The following is a 17,021-nucleotide window of genomic DNA, read 5'->3' on the forward strand; positions in this document are numbered from 1 at the left end:
GCTGGTCGGCCCTGGCTCCTGTTTACATTCAGTGGGGAGATACAGGCACTCCTTAGAGCCTATTTCATGCACAAGGATGATACAAGCTTTCTTAGTAATGCTGACTTCTCTCTGATAACTACAAAATGCTGGTGATTAACAATCCCTGTCCATGGCAGAGGGGTTGAAACTAGATGATCACTAAAGTCCCTTTCAACTCAAACTAATCTATGAATCTACGGATCTATAACTCAGACACAGATATTTGTCCTTTGGTCAAATGAATCCCATGTAAACAGGGGAAATAAAATCTTCAGAGCCTCTGGTTCCTGCTGACTTCATTTGCAGTCATCCCCTTACTCCTTCCTTGCTTTCAAAAACCTGGCATAAATGGTTAGGCAACTGAATTTCTTTAAAAATCCTTAGGAGTTATATTTTAGGGGCATAAGGCAATCCTGGTAGGATATAAGTTGAGTATCTAATTAATTTTTCAAGATGGGAATGACATTCTTTTGAAATGACAACCAAAGCCTTGTTTATGATTAAAGGAAAGCTTTTTTAATTAATATTTCTTGCTGCACTCTATCCAATTACCTTCTGATTTGTCTTGCATCAGCCATTTTAATTTGCACTTTCCTAGAAAAAGGAACTGCTTGAAAATTCACCATGCTGAACAAGAGAAGGCAATTTTGGGGTGTCTTAAATCTACAAACATTGTAGCAGTTTTATATTTGTTTACCAGGGAGAGTCCAAAGACTTACTCAAGTTCATCTTCAGAGTCATAATTAATGCGCATGTCGTGAGAGGCCGCAACATCACTTGCTGACTGACACAACTTCAGATTGCTCCTTGCAGAAGATGGTGTCTCTTTCCTTTTCTTTTTACCAAAAAACTTTTTGAAAGATTTGAACTTTGATTTTTTCTTTCCTAAGTGAAGAAACATAAATAAGAAGCAACTAGCAGCGTATGCAAATTTTGGAACAATGATAATTCCTTTATAATTTCCTGGAAAATGCAATACAGTCCACTCTTGCATTAATGTCTTTCAAGACTATACTGTTAGCATGAAATTACTATTATCTTGAAGAATAGATTGCAATGTTTATGAGACATAAAAAATAACTGATGGTGTAGAATCATTCCTAATAGAGTTTCTACTTGCTTCTTCAGGTAATTAAACTGTGAAGGAAAAATTTGGTCTTAACAGCCTGGGATACAGAAAAGAAATTACAACTTCGAAACTCACTGCCTTTGTTCAGCAAGCTAAACAGTGATGATAAGGGCAGTGCTACCAAAACCAATTTAAATGTAGAAAAGGCATACATAGGTGAATGTGCACTGTCGGGAGGCAAATGCTTTTAAAGTGTTGGTTTTATAATACATCCCAGAATATTTTGAATGCTAATTACAAGACTCAGTGGATCACAACTAAAAATCAAGCAATAACCTTGAAAAGCAATTCTAGTCTGCTCAGTGAGGAAAGACCTGAATTAGGATCAGTTGCAAGCTCTGTGAAGGAAACTATTTAAAATTAAATCAGTGTTTTGCATGGGACATTCCAACAACTTGTGCTTGTCCCGTTTAAGTTGGCATGACAGCCCTGTGAGGCATCCCTGTCACCATTTCACTTACTCGCGGATCTTGCTGGATAAAAAAGTTAGCTTCATCACAAGATGCTACAAAAATCTTATTTCAAGCCACTGAAAAGGTAAAAAAAATATAACAGCTCTTGGAAACAGGAGAAGAGAAAGGCAGAACGTATTCTCTAAACAAACAGATTCACTTCTCTGTTAGAGCTAAAGCCTTGAAGCTCAAGAAATCATAGCACTTTTCATTCACTGGGAAAGGGCGCAATTCTACCTGAATTGTCCTCTCCATCTCCTTCAGCCTCTCGCATCTTAGGGTCCATTATCCTCGAGGAACTCATGCTACGATCACTAAAGGAGGTGGAAAAAAGTGTTAGCCATATCAACAAAATAACAGTACTTCACTATATATGTGTGTACATACATACAGACAAGCTACTAAAATATAAAAATATAAAATAGGATGTGTAAGTTTACATATGTCTACATACATGCCTAAATATATGTGTGTATATAAATAAATATACATAAAATGTAAAAGTATCCCATGTGATACTTATTAGGCTAAGGTATAATAAATTCCACAAACTATTTCCACTTTCAGCAGACAATAGTACATGACAGTTCAGCTGACCAACTAGCCCCTCCGGTCTGAAAACTGGAGAATTCTGGAATGCTTCTAAAAATATGCATCAGAGGAGGTGGGCTTCTTTGATTCTCCCTTTCTGAGCCTATTCAGGACCACAGACAAAATGATAGTTACAGCATATGCTTAAGTGTACAAGTAACAATAGTGAAGAACCCCATGTATTCCTCCTTTATTTACAACCAATTTGAAGCATTCTACAGATTGTAGTTTTCCTTCTTTTTTAAGCAACTTGTGAAAAGGTAACGACTCTTCCAAATACTTCGTACAGACAACAGAAAAATACAAGTAAAACAAAACAATTAATTTTCTTATTTTCTTCTCTCCTCTTTGGTTTTTGGAAGTAAAATATCACTTTGCTTATTAAGGTTCCTAAATTAAAAAATATTTCCAAAATCGTACATGTCCCAAGCCTGAAGACAGTTTATCTGTAATTTAAACTGCATTTCCAGAGCAGTAGTCTGTTTGTGTTTTCTTCATCTGAAGAGTCATAATTTCATGGTCAGGGCAGAATAAAGTCACAGATGCCATTGACTGGGTAGTGAGTTAAATGCTGCAGAGTCACTCTTTGGGCTGTTGTGGTGACAGATGCTCATGCTGCAAGCTGGATAGGAGGGTGAATACACTGTGGTTGTTTTGATCCCCTGAAGCACCAGGAGACTTAAGTAACAAGGTTCGTAAATTCAAAGAGTTAGTGAAATGGGAATGAAACATTTATTACTCAAATCTAAAACACAACACATCACCTGAACCGTCAGCAGCCACTTGAGCTGGGTTGTGACAAATGCCTGCATGGCAGCCACAGCAAAGGCCCCTCTGCTGCCCAGAGGCTCCAGGGCTTCTATGACAGCCGGACCCACACCCTGGTTGTACAACACCCCCTGCCACCACCCGTTGGGAAAACAAATCAGAATTAAACACAAACACGAACAATTTTTGGTTGGAAATGTAAGGAGAATTAGTAAGGAACCGACTCTAGTGGTGTGGCACTGGAACAGGTTGCCCAGAGAAGTTGTGGATGCCCCATCCCTGGAAGTGTTCAATGCCAGGCTGGATGGGGCTTTGAGCAACCTCGTCTAGTGGAAGGTGTCCTGCCCATGGGAGGGGGGTTGGAACTAGATGATTTTTATGGTCCATTCCAACACAAACCATTCTATGATTCTAGGATACCTTTATTTTTAAAGTAAATGCCCACTGGGAGGTGAAAGATAGACACGTATTGTGGGCTGCAGTATATCCTGTCAATTATTCAACAGGGTGTCTCAGATTCATGTTGTCACATTGCAGTAGCAATGGTAGAGTGTAAATCAGTATCTTTAAAGCTTCAGCTGTCATATGCATGCCCTGTAGCATCTGTAAGCATCTATAAGCATCTATAAGCTACATGCATCCAGAACTGGGATCCTACAGTCAGTCTCTATACGGACAACATAACTCACGTCCCCATCTGTGGCCCACTGGCAGAGCCCCACTGCATCCAGCTGCACTCAGGTGAGGGTATTTGGGTTTTTTTTATCCAAATGTTCATATACCATACTTCTCTAGTGCTCAGTAGCAAAACCACTGGGGGATAAATACCCACACAATGAAAATGTTAGTTTGAAACATGCAGGCAAGTATGAACCAGTTCCCTCTGGCAAAATTCAATCAGATAGTATATTACGTTTCTGACAAACCAGAATTGTGTTGCTGTCCTATCACATCCCAAACCTTGGCAGCCAAATTTCTAGAGAATAAAACCAATTAAAAAAAAAAGTTAGCTCCACCATAATGTGTGAGAAAATTTGTGTGACTGATTTGTGACATTGAGGTCACAAAGAATGTTTCCACTGGGTGCCCCAAACATTCAGGGACATTGATATGTGGCCAGGGGTGCAGCACACATCTCCCCACTTAAAAGAAACAGAAGGACATTGAACCCTTATGAGCTCTCCCGTTGCCAGCCACGTGTCTTGAAGCAAGATCCTCACCCTTCTGTCCTCATGCAGCAATTCCTCAGGTCTGCCACGTTTTTGCTGTTTTCTAACTTTTTTTTAAGAATTACTGTGTCTTCCCAAGAAATACCCAAGACTCAAGGAAGGCAGCCTGTCGACACTGTGCTTTTGAGCATGTCTCTTGCAAAGGCGCAGAGCTGGAGCGTCGGCTTGTGAGAAGAAGTGAGGTGCTTGGCCCACCTTGGGCAATTTGGTAAACTGCTCATATAGAACTTGTTTAGCATAACTTGCTGAGCATCAGGAGCTAAATTTGCTGAAGCCTTAGGCCGCAAGCTGTGAATTTTCACCTAGACATGTTGAACTTTATCTAGTCAAGTAAAAGAAGGCCGCAGAGCCAGGTCAAGACAGAAGATACAGAAGCTACTTTCATGAACAGAAACTGCAGCTTTAGAGATAAGAAATGTCTCGCCTAGAGGCAGTGAAAGGACACAAAGCAGAACAGGAAGACCCCAGACCCTAATATTACTACTGATCTGAACTGCTGCATGAAGGGTGAGGAATTTAGACTGCAAGGGTATAATTGCCCAGGGGTTTCTTGGTTTGAGGTTCCCCCTTTGGAGGCACCCAGCTCAAGCTACAGTTGCATTAATAAAAAATTACTTTTATAGAGAAATCTACCTCTCAGCTTATCAATTCAGCAGAAACATAGAGTAAAACCCTACTATGATGGCTGGCATGTATAGTTTTTGTAAGTCTGGCAATGCAGTGGGACTCTAGGCAACAGCCATCAGATCCTCTGAGTGACTTCACCTGGGAACTTATGGGATAGGAGGCACCAATCAGTGAGTGTTAAAATTCTGCTACTAAATTCTAGGTGTTCTGGGTCCAGGTGGGTTTGAGTCCCACCTTGGAAGCATGCTAGGAGAAGCATGTGGCAGGTCTTATCCTCATAAGGTGCATGGATTTTACATACAGTTATGGGGAACACACCCAGGACAGAGAAAGGGATGCCCTCAGCCAAAGTACCAGAAAAATGAAGGAAAATAGATGTCACTGCAGGTCTATCAAAAAAATCAGCAATAACATTGCATAAGGAAGACTGGCCAGCACTTAGAAGAGCGGGGGTATGGCCCCATTAAGGATGTTTTGAATTTAAAAAGGTGGCTATGCTACAGGAAATTTTGGAAAATGAAAAACTGCAGCAAATGGATTATTGGTATGTATGGGATAATTGGGCATATGACCACCATGAAGAAGATGGTAGCAAATGAATATGAAAGCCTTGAGGAAGAACCTTAGCTGCAGCAATTGTAATTTAACCAAGATGCCTGCAGAGCCAGTCTCAGCACCACCCTACACTTCTACCTCTGTATTGCTTGCAGGTTCCTCACCAGTTACTTCTGCTGTCCTCAATGCTTCTGCTGGGCTTTACCCTGTGGTGTCTAATGTTACCCTTAATCCTATCACAATGGAGCCAGTGGTGGTGGGGTGCATGTATTTTGTGTGAAACGTTCCTCCCACACCTCAAATGTTACATATGTACACACCCATCACCCCTGGAGTCCTGGGGATTTGGTTATGTGTGGAAATCACATGCCTAGGTTAAGGCTGATATGCATCATTACTTTATATTAATTGTTCTGGATATGATCCATCCTGGGCCAATGCTGGCCTGTTGCTGAGGGAGTTGTTCCATCTACATGAGCAAGATGAGACATTTGAAAAAAACATGAAGTTGACCCTACTGCCAGAGGCTGGTCAGATTTCTGGCCTCAGGTTGATGCTGGTCAGGCTTGTAATAATCAGAAGTAATTGCCAAACAGTGTTTAGAGATCTGATAAATGTGATTAGAGCTTGTGAGGAGACGAGTAAATTCAGCTGAATTACAGGAATGTAGACAGAGGCCAGAGGAACACTTAGCAACTACTGAGAAAGACTGTAACAGGTTTTGTTGAGGAATGACTCTCCAGAATTTTAATAATATATTATTATTTACTGTAATAAAATACAGCAGCAAGTGTATTTGTGGACCAAGCTGCCTCTGACAACTGAAACTATTTTAAGGATCACATGCCAGCGTGATAAAGAGAAAATTAGAAAGATAATATACTACCTGAGGTTCTAGACTTGTACAATACGTAACTGATTCATCACTTGCCAAGCAAGACACATGAAGATTGTTTGAAAGATACTGTTTGTCCATATACTGCTTTAGCAGGTCATCCAGGGATTTCTTTGTTTAAGGACCTTCTTGGGAGATGCCCAGCTCAGGCTGTAGCACTATTAATAAAATGTACTTTTATAGAGGAGTCTCTCAGCTTATTGGTTCAGTGGAAAACTAGTCAAAACCAGTTATGGTGGCTGGCCTGTGTAATTTCCATAACACCAGATCCCACCAGCACTGCTAGAGTCATCCCTCAACAGCTCAGTGTCACCTGGGGCATGATTTGTCTGCTTTGCTATGGGAGAGCTGCCAAAGAGACCCAGGCTGCGTGCAGGGAGGAAGGCTGTCCAGGTAAGATAACTCTGGAGTGAAGCAGAAAGCAGCTCAGGGTGCAGGTCAGTGGCACCAAGAGTGCAGGAGGTGACATAGGGAGCAAGTACCAGTGGCCTTTGCCTCCTGCACAGGAACCTAGAGGCTGATATCCCCAGCAAGGAACTGGTTATTTTAAATTATGGTCTCAGACATTTGGGTCAGGTAAGCAATACTGGTTTTGCAGTGGTATGACTGTAAGGCTTTTATAAAAACTACCCCTCAACTCAGCATGCAATTGTAAGGATTTGGTTTTCAGCTGAAAAGGCAAGTTTCCAGCTCAAACCTGCGGTTGGGTGTGACTCTCCCAGGCTGATGGTGGCTGACACGGAGGAGAAGGAGGCAGCAGCCCTGGCAGCAGTCATTATGTTGTGCAAACACACACTATAACCAGGACAGTGAGGCGTGGCCACCTGCCCTGTACCAAGGGTGAGGGAGGAGTTTTGTGGCTCCTATTACCAAGGGGAAATTCGTTTGCATCACAGATGCTTCCTTAACCTGAGGATGGTGGCAGGGGGAATCAGCAGGCAGCAGAGGGGACTGGAAGAACTTGCAAAGCACTTGGGCAGTAGTGTGCTGGTGGTCAGGTTTTCAGAAAAATCCTCGGAAGTCAACAAATCCATTTTTAGCAAACTTTGGTTTTAAGCAAATACTGAAGCTGAGACAACCACTTGCTTGAGAGTTTTGCCAAGGGAGGTTTCCATAGGAGCAATATCCCAACACAGTGGAAAGAGATACTGGCCCCCACTGAGCATCCAGCAGCTGCCAGAGATCCTTCTATGATGCTCTGCAAGCAGGCGCTGCCTGGCTTAGCATCTCACCAAACCTAGCTGTAGACAATCATATGCATTTCTACCTTAAAATTTATGATAACATTTTTATTAACATGGGGGAAAGCTGGTTTTCCTTTTAAATGCTTCCTTTGTTGAACACTGCAGAGGAACATTGGTTTTCACCTGTTCAATACCCACCATCAGGAGATAACTCTATTTTCTTTCCCAAATATATAAACTCAAAGAACTGTTCTATCTATATCTTCCCTTTTTTCCTTCAGTTTAATGTATTTTAACAATATCTTTAGGCAGGTTTTCAATCTTTCAAGCTTTTTGCTCAACGTCTATAACAAACCCTCCAGTATTAATACATTCATCACAGGAAAGATTTGATTAAAATGCGATACTTAGGAGGAGAAACAAAAAAACCCCCAAAGTCCAGAATTTACCCTTGGTATGACTATAACTGCTTCTCACTTTCTTAATTCCCTGATGTAAAAGGAGATTTGATTTTTTGCTCTGGAGCTAAATTTTTTCTTCCTCAAAGCTTTGTTTAAAATCTATGATGGTCTACAAATTTAACAGCTGTGCAACGAAATAACTGACAAAAATCCAGCAGCTTTGAATCAGCACCCACTGGGATGGGGGGTATTCACTGTGCACTTATGCTTGGATCTAGAGGCTTGGCTGCACAGCAGGACTGCCGAGCTTTCTCATTTCCAGTTTCCCCAAGGATTTACTGAAGTCCATCACTTAATTAAATCATCCTCTGATCTGAAGACTCAGCAGGATTTGCATCCTAAAGAAGCAGCCTGCATCACTTCTCCCATGTTAGGAAGGGCAAGATTTACCACACCGCTGGCAGTTGCACCCCTTTCTTCTTTTTTTCCCCTCCCCACATTATATGTGTGAATTTTTTCACAATGGAATACCAGAGGTACCTGGTTTATCAATTTATTATGAGTTTTTATAAGCTAAAAATGTCTGACGATAAATTGCTAAATATTACCCATTTATAACAGTATTTTTTGCTATATTGGGCTTCTCCCAGCAGAGACTTTTTCCACTTTCCTTCATCCTTCTCAGGTCCTTTCTAGGTAAGCTGTGACACAAGAAATACAGCTGAGACTATGTTACCGCAGAGAATAAAGATGGAATATAGCAGCACGATGGGTTTTTATTCCCCTTTCTATCCCTCCCAAGTGCCAGTACACTCAGGAGTGTGTATTCAAAAAAATCAGTTTAACCAAATGATTTACACCTTTCATTTCTTTGTTGTATAAGAATATTCCTTTTCTAGTTGACAAAGAAACACAAGGAGTTAAAAAAATCTGAATTTACAGAAATTATTTCACATGAGAGGAAGACCTGGCCTTTTCTCATAAATTCCAACTGATATTACATAGCCTTGACACTTTCTCCTATTAACAGAGATCCCAGCATCAACCCCTCCTTTCAAGCTCCCAAACAACCTTCAGTGCTCCCAAGTGATAATGCTTGAGGCCTAGACAAAACTAAATCTCTCACAGTGTGCCCAATTATAAAATCCTTTCCAAAAGTCATCCATCATCTTGAGCTTATGTTACTAAGATAAACATAAACCTCTCCTCTCTACCCCTGCTCCAGCAACAGAAGGTCTAGGAAGCATAGTGAAGTGCTATCCCTGAGCTAGCAGAGCATATATGAGTCCAAGTATTAGGAGTGTCCACATGAGTGAGAGGCAAGTCTCTGGGAATCCAATTAAGTTTGTAGAAACACATCCAAAAAGCTCACAAAAAGGACAGGAGAATTTGATAACAACTTCAACCCCATTTCCAAAGCCATACATCTTCCTGTTCCAAGCCTTTCTTTATGTCAAAGGAGTTTCACTTTTCATTTTTTATTCTGCCTCCAATTTTTAAATCAAGTGAACAAATGCACCGAAGTGCATGCTTACACACACACAGCCATCCTAAGAGTTATATCCAGACTCCCAGCACTGTGACTGAAGGGTCACCCTGCCTTTCTACCATATGTCAGCACCTATACAGGATCTGTACATATTCTAGCTTTGTCCCCATCCTTTTTGGATTATTAAAAATAATTTAACTAAAGAAGACATTTTCTGAGAAAACTGCATTGGTTTTCACTACAAAATCTATATAAACTATCAAAAATAAACTTCATGTCAAACCAAGAAAAAAAACACCCTTTCACTTTTTGTATATGACTTTGACTTTTGTTTTCAAAGTTGGGCAGACAATCACTTCGTTCCATTTTGTTCAAATGTTGTGAATTAGCAAGCAAAAACTACTACTTCCCAAAGTCTCTGACTTCATGTGTTCTCTGCTTGTTTTAATAATTTAGTGCAGATGCTGTTAGCACCTACTTGTTTATGCCAACTGATGTCCATGGGGACATCATCTTCAGAATATAGTATTTTCACAAATGATTTGCTGTCTAAATGATTGACAGTTTGCTATCCATCTTTATCTGTCTCACACTGAAGCTGGTACACTTTCCCAATCTTTTCTTATCTGCATTATTGGCAAATAAAAGGTTTTGTTTCTTTGCTTGTGACTAACATTTTTCTCCAGCTAATGCTACCCATGTAGCATGCTCTCATGTTAAAAGAAAATTTGCATATTGCACAACCACACTGGTGTGGGGAGAGCCACTCCTCATGCTCAGAGCAAGGCTGGCTGCACATAGCTTTGCTGCCAGCATCCTCTCTGTGGCTGCACAGGTCCTAGGCCAGCATCCAAGTGAGAGCACCCAGCCTGAACACAGAGTCAATGTTCTCTTTTAAAACTCTGCCATTTAGGGATCCTCCAATCCTGTTCCCAGTCACTGTCAAAATTAATAGAGCTAGCTGTGATTGATTTGCCCTTTCTTTCAGAAATGGCTAACAAAAGTTAGCTGCACCAGCACATAATCTCTTCCAGTCCTGTTCCTTGTGCCACAGTTTGCTACTCCTCCACCCCAAACATTAGTGGAGGTGGAGGAGTAGGAAGCTGTGGCACATGGACCAGTTATGAGTAACTACTGACACACTACTGACTTTTTGCACCAGCCCTTGCCTTTGCAGTACTCGCATCTATCACTCAAATCCCTGCTGCATATGGTGTAAATATAAGGTGGTGCTGGATATCCCTGTGATCACTGAGAGAAGAGATCACAGGATGTCAAGTAATACAATACCTCCTAAAAGGAAGATAGGATAAAGTTTGCTGCATGGCAAACATCTGAGCCTTTGTGCAAACAGGGCAAGGCCTGCCATGAACACCATGTGAGGCTTTAGAGGCTACAACAGGAAAAACGGAAGATGCAGAAGGTGCATCTTCCCAAGCCTTTCAATGGGCTTTCTGGGTATTCAGTTGTTTTCACCTGCTTCTTTCACTGCTCTTGGGCAATGTGTGTTTTCCTTTGTCTTACCACCCCAAACTCCTCTCTGGTGCATCTGCCTCTGTTATTCCAAAGGCTGTGCAGATTCTCTTGCTGGATCCTCACCAGCCCTTCTGCCACACCCCTGCCAACAGCGCATTCCTTTCTCTATTACAAGAAAAATGCATTTCCAAAGGATGGGAGGGAAACCTTGCATTCCTACCTGTTTTTTTCTTCAAGAATTAACAGTCCTTCCTTTCTCCAGCATTTCTGGGAGAAGTGAGAAACACTCCATAAAATAAACTTTCCTCCCAAGCAGCTTTTGAATAGGGAGCTTTTTGTTTTTAAAACAGTGCATTGCTACAGAAAGCACAAACATAAGAGGTCAGAAGGCACACCTAGGATTGCCCAGTCTGATGTCCTGTACAGAACAGGGAATAGACCATTCCCCCCAGAAGGGTGAAGGGAACTTTTCTTCCCTGATAGTGCTCGGTAACTTGAGGGTATACACCTTGACAAAGGTCGTATTTCATTAATGGGAAAAGGCTTACCTTGACTTGCATGCTTTCTTTAAACAAACGAAAAAAACCAACAAACCAAAAACAAAGCAAAGCAAACAACCATACAGAAGAATTACAGGAAGGGGGGCGGGGGATGGAGTTTTGCATTGGCAAATAATAAAGCAAACTCATGTGAAATGTCTTATTCCTATGCAGTAACCCTTTCCTTCTTGCTTTCAGTTCTTTATTTTTTGTGATTTAATAAAGGGGCCAGGAGATCTATTCTACCCACATGGAAAGCACTGTTATTAAGATCTGTTAAAGTAAAAAAAGTCACATTGGCTCTACTTCTTCCTCAGCATGCAGGGATAATAAAGGCATAGCTGTTTCACACAAAGACACAAGACCTCCCCCAGCTAGCTCCCTACCAGAGATCCTCGGCTATATTTAGGAGCACAAACAGCTCAACATACTACCGGAGTTTTAGGTTTGTACCAGCCATCTTTACTGACAGAAGCACAATCTGTATTTTTAACTTAAATAATACAGAGTGTTCACATAGAGTACTTTGGTTAATAATGTTCTGAAGAAGTTCATAGTTTTTGTACAATAGCAGGCTAACGTCACTCAGAGTCAAGGGTCAGTGGCGTATTAAAAATTCACTGTGCCTCTCCTAGGAAAGCAATAAAAATAAAGTAAAATGTCTTGCTTTAGTTAGAACAAAATTACATTTGATTCTACACGTCGCAATTGCAATTACTGTTGAATTCAGCATTGGGAACGTTCCTGAAGCTATTTCACAAAAATAATTATACCAGGTCTTTTGGTATTCAGAATGAGTAGGAATACCAACATTGTTATAAAGGTCTCAGTGCTTTTAAATTCAAGGAAATATAACAGGGCTTTCATTGATCCTTCCTTGCTTTTTTGAACCATGAATACAATTAATTGTCTGTACACCTCTGTACACACACGCACTTACTTTGTGGTAAAGAAAGAGAAAGATTCCCCTGCAACCACAGCAAGCTCTGAGCAATGGCTCGCTGACACCTGCTGCCCCATTAATTAGCCTAATGTAAGTGTGTTCTTGTACAGTGCAGAGGTTAATGGGAGTTTAAGATGCAGAAAGTGTTTAGCAGTACCCGGAATGACATCCCTGTTCAGCTTTATCTGCTGTTCTGAAGGCAACTCGGTGGGCCAAGTTAACCAGACAAGGAATTCAGTTGCTAACATCTAGAGCTGAACTTGGCCCAACTTTCGCAGGTATATAATGAGTGGTGTAGTCAACAGTGTCATTTTAACAGTTTTATTAAGTTTCTTTGAAAGTTAATGACAAATCTTTTAAAATGTCGTGTTCATTTGAACACAGAATATAGTTATATCCCAGGCCTACTTCCAAATATTTTGCTGTTAGTGTGATTAAAATTAGAGTCTGCTTTGGGCAAAATTAAAAAGGAAAGTGAACGAAATAAAGAGACTAAACTGGGCTTTACCAGCTTCCTCGGGAATTCCTGTGCGGGAAGGATGAAATAATTATTGTGATCATCTATGAACCATGTGCAGAATAGTTTTAATACTGTATATTTAAAGTAGAAGGGGGGGGGGGGGGGGAAAGAAAGAAAGTAGGGAATGCAAAGAGAATTAAATAAATGTTTCTAAGAGAAGCCAGAGCCCTTCCAGGCAGAGATACACCAGCCAGCCAGCTGAGACTAGCCAGAACATAAGCAGGTTGATTTCCAGGAGCTGCTCGTGAAAGGTGCCATCAGGGGCCCTCAGTCCTCAGCTTTACCTCATATCAGCCCACACCACTCTGCTGAACCAGCTGCAGTCGTGTGCTAACCTGGAGTCACCTCGGATGCAGGGATAACAAGAAGCCATGTCTTCAGCCCAAGGACTGGTTCACCCTCCTGGGTCATCTTAGCACGAAGGAGCGGCAAGGATGGAGTAAGATCCATCTGAAGCCACGGGATGGCAGCAGGACATGGTGGGGAAGGGGAGCATCATCCCCTGCACTCCCTCTGTACTCTGCAGACTCTGAGGCCAGCTTCCTCCCCTACATCCACACGGTCTGTCCAAGAGGTACAGCCACTGTCAGCACAATCTCAATCCTCTGAAATTTCCCCGGGCAACAGTGCTCACATATTTCAGCAATAACTGCTACCTTGTAAACACATTCCACATTCCTGTTGCATTAAACCCCACAGGTCAAATGCAAAGCTGAACAGCCTCTTGTCTGACTGTTGTACAAGCCTTGCTCTGAGGCAGTACATGTGGCAGGGTCTTATTTGGAAAAGACCTTCTTTAGTCTCTTTTGACTCTTCCTAACTCAGGCCCTCTCAGCTTTCAACTGATAATCATTTTCTTGAGCCCTGATGGGAGACAGAGGAGCCAGGGGCTCCTTTATCTTTCTTCCCTCTGAGTAAAACTCAGATCGCTTCCAGAAAAAAGAGCATGAGATTTTTAACACAAGGTCGCAGTAATATATGACTACCTCAGGGATTTCAGGTAGGAGTGCAGTTAATTTGGACAGTCTTCATAACCCAAATAATTTCCTACATGGAAAGACTGGAAGGTTGCTTTCTGCCCACACCACAATAAACGTCATGGCTGAGTCCTTTCATCATTGTTTGGAACCTTCCTCCACATTCTACAAGAAAAACAGGATTTCACAAATGTAAGTACCCTAACTTTTTGTCATTTACTCCCTCACAACATGTACTTCCAAACTTTTAATTCTTACTATCCACTCAGGACATATTTGTTGTCATGTGTTTGAAAGACAGAAAATACTTTGTAGCTTTTGTCTCCTCATATACTTGCAGGTCTGTGCTCCAAACCACAATCTGTGCTGCAAAGCAAGGATATAAGCAAATGGAAATAACTGCCACTTGCTCAGATTCTTGTTTTCTCCTTTGCTCCTTCCCTGCAGCAATAATCTCAGCAAATATAACCTCTGGCAAGTCATTCTGCATGTATAACCTCCAGCTGCCACTTCAGAGTTACAGACTTTTGGAAGTCAAAACCCTGAATGCAGCTTAATAGTTTTTACTGCCACCTCAACAGAAATCTAGAGCCAAGTCTCCAGTGCACCCTACACCACCTGCACGAGCCCACTCATTCCCCTGGACTGGGAAATAGAAAGCATTTCATGGAATCACAGAATTATTAGGGTTGGAAGGGACCTCTGGTCCAACCCCCCCAGCAAGGCAGGGTCACCTAGAGCAGGTGACGCAGGAACATGTCCAGGTGGGTGGGTTTTGAAAGTCTCCAGAGAGGGAGACTCAACGACCTCCATGGGCAGCCTGTTCCAGTGCTCTGCCACCCTCAAACGTAAAGAAGTTCTTCCTCATATTGAGGTGAAACTTCTTGTGTTTTAGTTTATGGCCACTGCTCCTTGTCCTGTTGCTGGGCACCACCAAAAAGAGTCTGGCACCATCATCTTGACACCCACCTTTGAGATATTTATATGCATTTATGAGATCCCCTCTCACTCTTCTCTTCTCTAGACTAAGTAAGTCCAACTCTCGAAATCTGTCCACATAAGAGAGATTAAATGCTTTTCCTAATGTTCTTCAAGCAGCATGTCTCAGAGTAGGGACCAGACAGTCTGCCATGCAGAAGCAGTGCTCAGCTCCAGGCTGAGCTTTGCTGAAGCCAATGGCACAGACTGAGGTGCCCTCTCTGGTCTAGGGCCCAGCTCCCCATGGCACCCTGTGATGTAGTGAAATGTAGGAGGCAAAGGGAACTCGATCATGCTCCCTGGGTCTCCCCAGGAAGGGGTTCCATAGACCACTGGTGGGGAATACACTGGGAGAAATGTCTCCCTTCTCCCACATCGACACTCACCCTCAGTCGTCTTCTCATTTCTGCCACTGGGACAGAAGTTCTCCCTATCCTCCTCTGACCTGAGCAGCATTTTCCTTGTAAAACCCCTCACTGGTTTAAGATCTCTGGCAGAAAGCGCTCATGAGCACATTTGTCCCTGGCTGCATCTCCCTCTAGGCAATGGAAAGAGGAAGACACTTCAGGAATTAATAAGTCTAAATCACTTTACTCCAAGAGACACCCCTGTGCAGAGGGCATCTCTTCCTTTCTGCCCCTTCTAAACGTGATTTTCAGGTTCCTGTATAGCCTTTGGGGCTTACTGGCACAGGGGGTAGAATGGTGGCGATGGGAATGTAGAGCCATTTGAAGACTTATCACACTTGTCCCCAGGCTCCCTTCTTTGAATACACCACAAATGTTTTACTTCAATTCTCAAAAGCCTGATGAGATGCAGGTTATTAATTCATGACTATGACAAGATTATTATGGTTAATTTAACATGTGCAGGCACTTAACTAACTACTGTTGGGAAATATTTGTCATTAATTCAAAAATGTCCTGCCTGTAATTTGGCAGATATAGTGCAAGAGTGCAGCAGAAATCCAGCATGACATAAAGAGCACTCATCTGCCATCACCTTTACTTGTGCCTGTACAATGCCTGATTTAAATGAGCACAACAAAACGTACTGCAGCATTCACAGATTAAATGACATTGGCATTCAAACACTAGAAGGAGCCCAGACGTAGGAAGTGGAACAGAGAAGCACATAATCTCCCCATGGGGAGTGAAAGGGACACCACTGGGAGAGAGGGTAGCAGAGCACTATTCCTAATCAAAGCTCAGAAAGCAAAGCTATGCAAACAAAAGCTGCTCGCGTGGGCTTTCCTCCCACCTCCTGTGGGTCTGCCTTGATTCCTACCAAGGCAGATGATGCAGAGTAAAACCAGTGAAGAGGTTTCATTTAGGAGCAACCTTGTCTCTCAGGCATGGCACGGACCTCCAGGGTCATCCCATCACTCTTGGGGAGGGAACTCCCTGCTTCAAAACTGCTATGCTTTGCTTGCTTTCCCAGGGAGGCAGGTGAAAAACCTGTGTGCACAGAGCTAGTTACAGCAACAAATTAAAACTCATGTCCAAAGTGACCAATCTCACAACACCTTTGAAGTGTCCCAGCATTTCTTGGCCTTTTCTGATCCCTTGGGCAGGTCCAAAGGCAGTGATGAATTATTTTGCCCACAAAGGCTCTTTACCTCTGTGTTTTTGCAAGATCTATCACTATCACTTATCAGCCCCTTCCTAGTGCAGGGACTCCATGCATGGCCTGGACTTTTTCAGTTCTCTCATATGGTAAACTCTCCTGAGGAGCAGCATATTTTGGTGCATTTATATCTTTGAGCTTCGTATAGGTGTTTCAGGATAAAATTTGGGAACAGAGCATTGAATCCTCCGTTGTTGCTGGCAAACACTCCATATAATCCCTTCACAGGCTGATTAAAGTCTGATTTTGAAAATAATTCAAATTCAAATGCTATTCAAGAACTTTGTAACTCTTATGTGTTAGAAATTCCCAGACTAAATGACCAGTCTATACCTGTTTATTTTTGTGTCAATGCAATACTTTCTTTGAAACAGCTTTTCTGTTCTGCCTCAGGTATTTAGAGAAGATGGCCATCTCCCCTTTCAGCCTTGATCTGCAAAGCCAAACAAGCCATGGCACCTTAATTTCCTCACGGAGATAAGCTCTCTATTACCCTGGCCATCTTACTTATCCATCTTTGCACCCATCCTACTCTGAGCTCATCTCTTCTGGCAGTCAGATGTCCAGAACTGGACACTGGATCCCAGGCAGCCTCAATAGCTAGATGACACAAAAGTCACT

At 42.1% G+C, this 17,021-nt stretch overlaps 1 protein-coding gene across 5 annotated transcripts in view; it reads right to left on the minus strand.

Annotated features, from left to right (window-relative positions):
* The window catches only part of CRACDL (CRACD like), a 62,554-nt gene that overhangs the window by 21,693 nt on the left and 23,840 nt on the right, over positions 1-17,021 (minus strand). For all 5 annotated transcript variants that reach the window (XM_051806816.1, XM_051806811.1, XM_051806815.1 and 2 more), the window contains 2 exons: positions 1,840-1,916; positions 741-906 (listed from right to left, as the gene is read on the minus strand). In XM_051806816.1, coding sequence (XP_051662776.1) covers positions 741-906; positions 1,840-1,906 — 233 coding nt within the window. In that variant the 5' untranslated portion in view covers positions 1,907-1,916. The remainder of the gene's footprint in view (positions 1-740; positions 907-1,839; positions 1,917-17,021) is intronic.

The sequence above is a fragment of the Manacus candei genome, unplaced genomic scaffold (assembly GCF_025592945.1).
Source record: "Manacus candei isolate 608988 ecotype Guabito, Panama unplaced genomic scaffold, ASM2559294v1 h1tg000069l, whole genome shotgun sequence".
Classification (NCBI taxonomy): Eukaryota; Metazoa; Chordata; class Aves; order Passeriformes; family Pipridae; genus Manacus; species Manacus candei.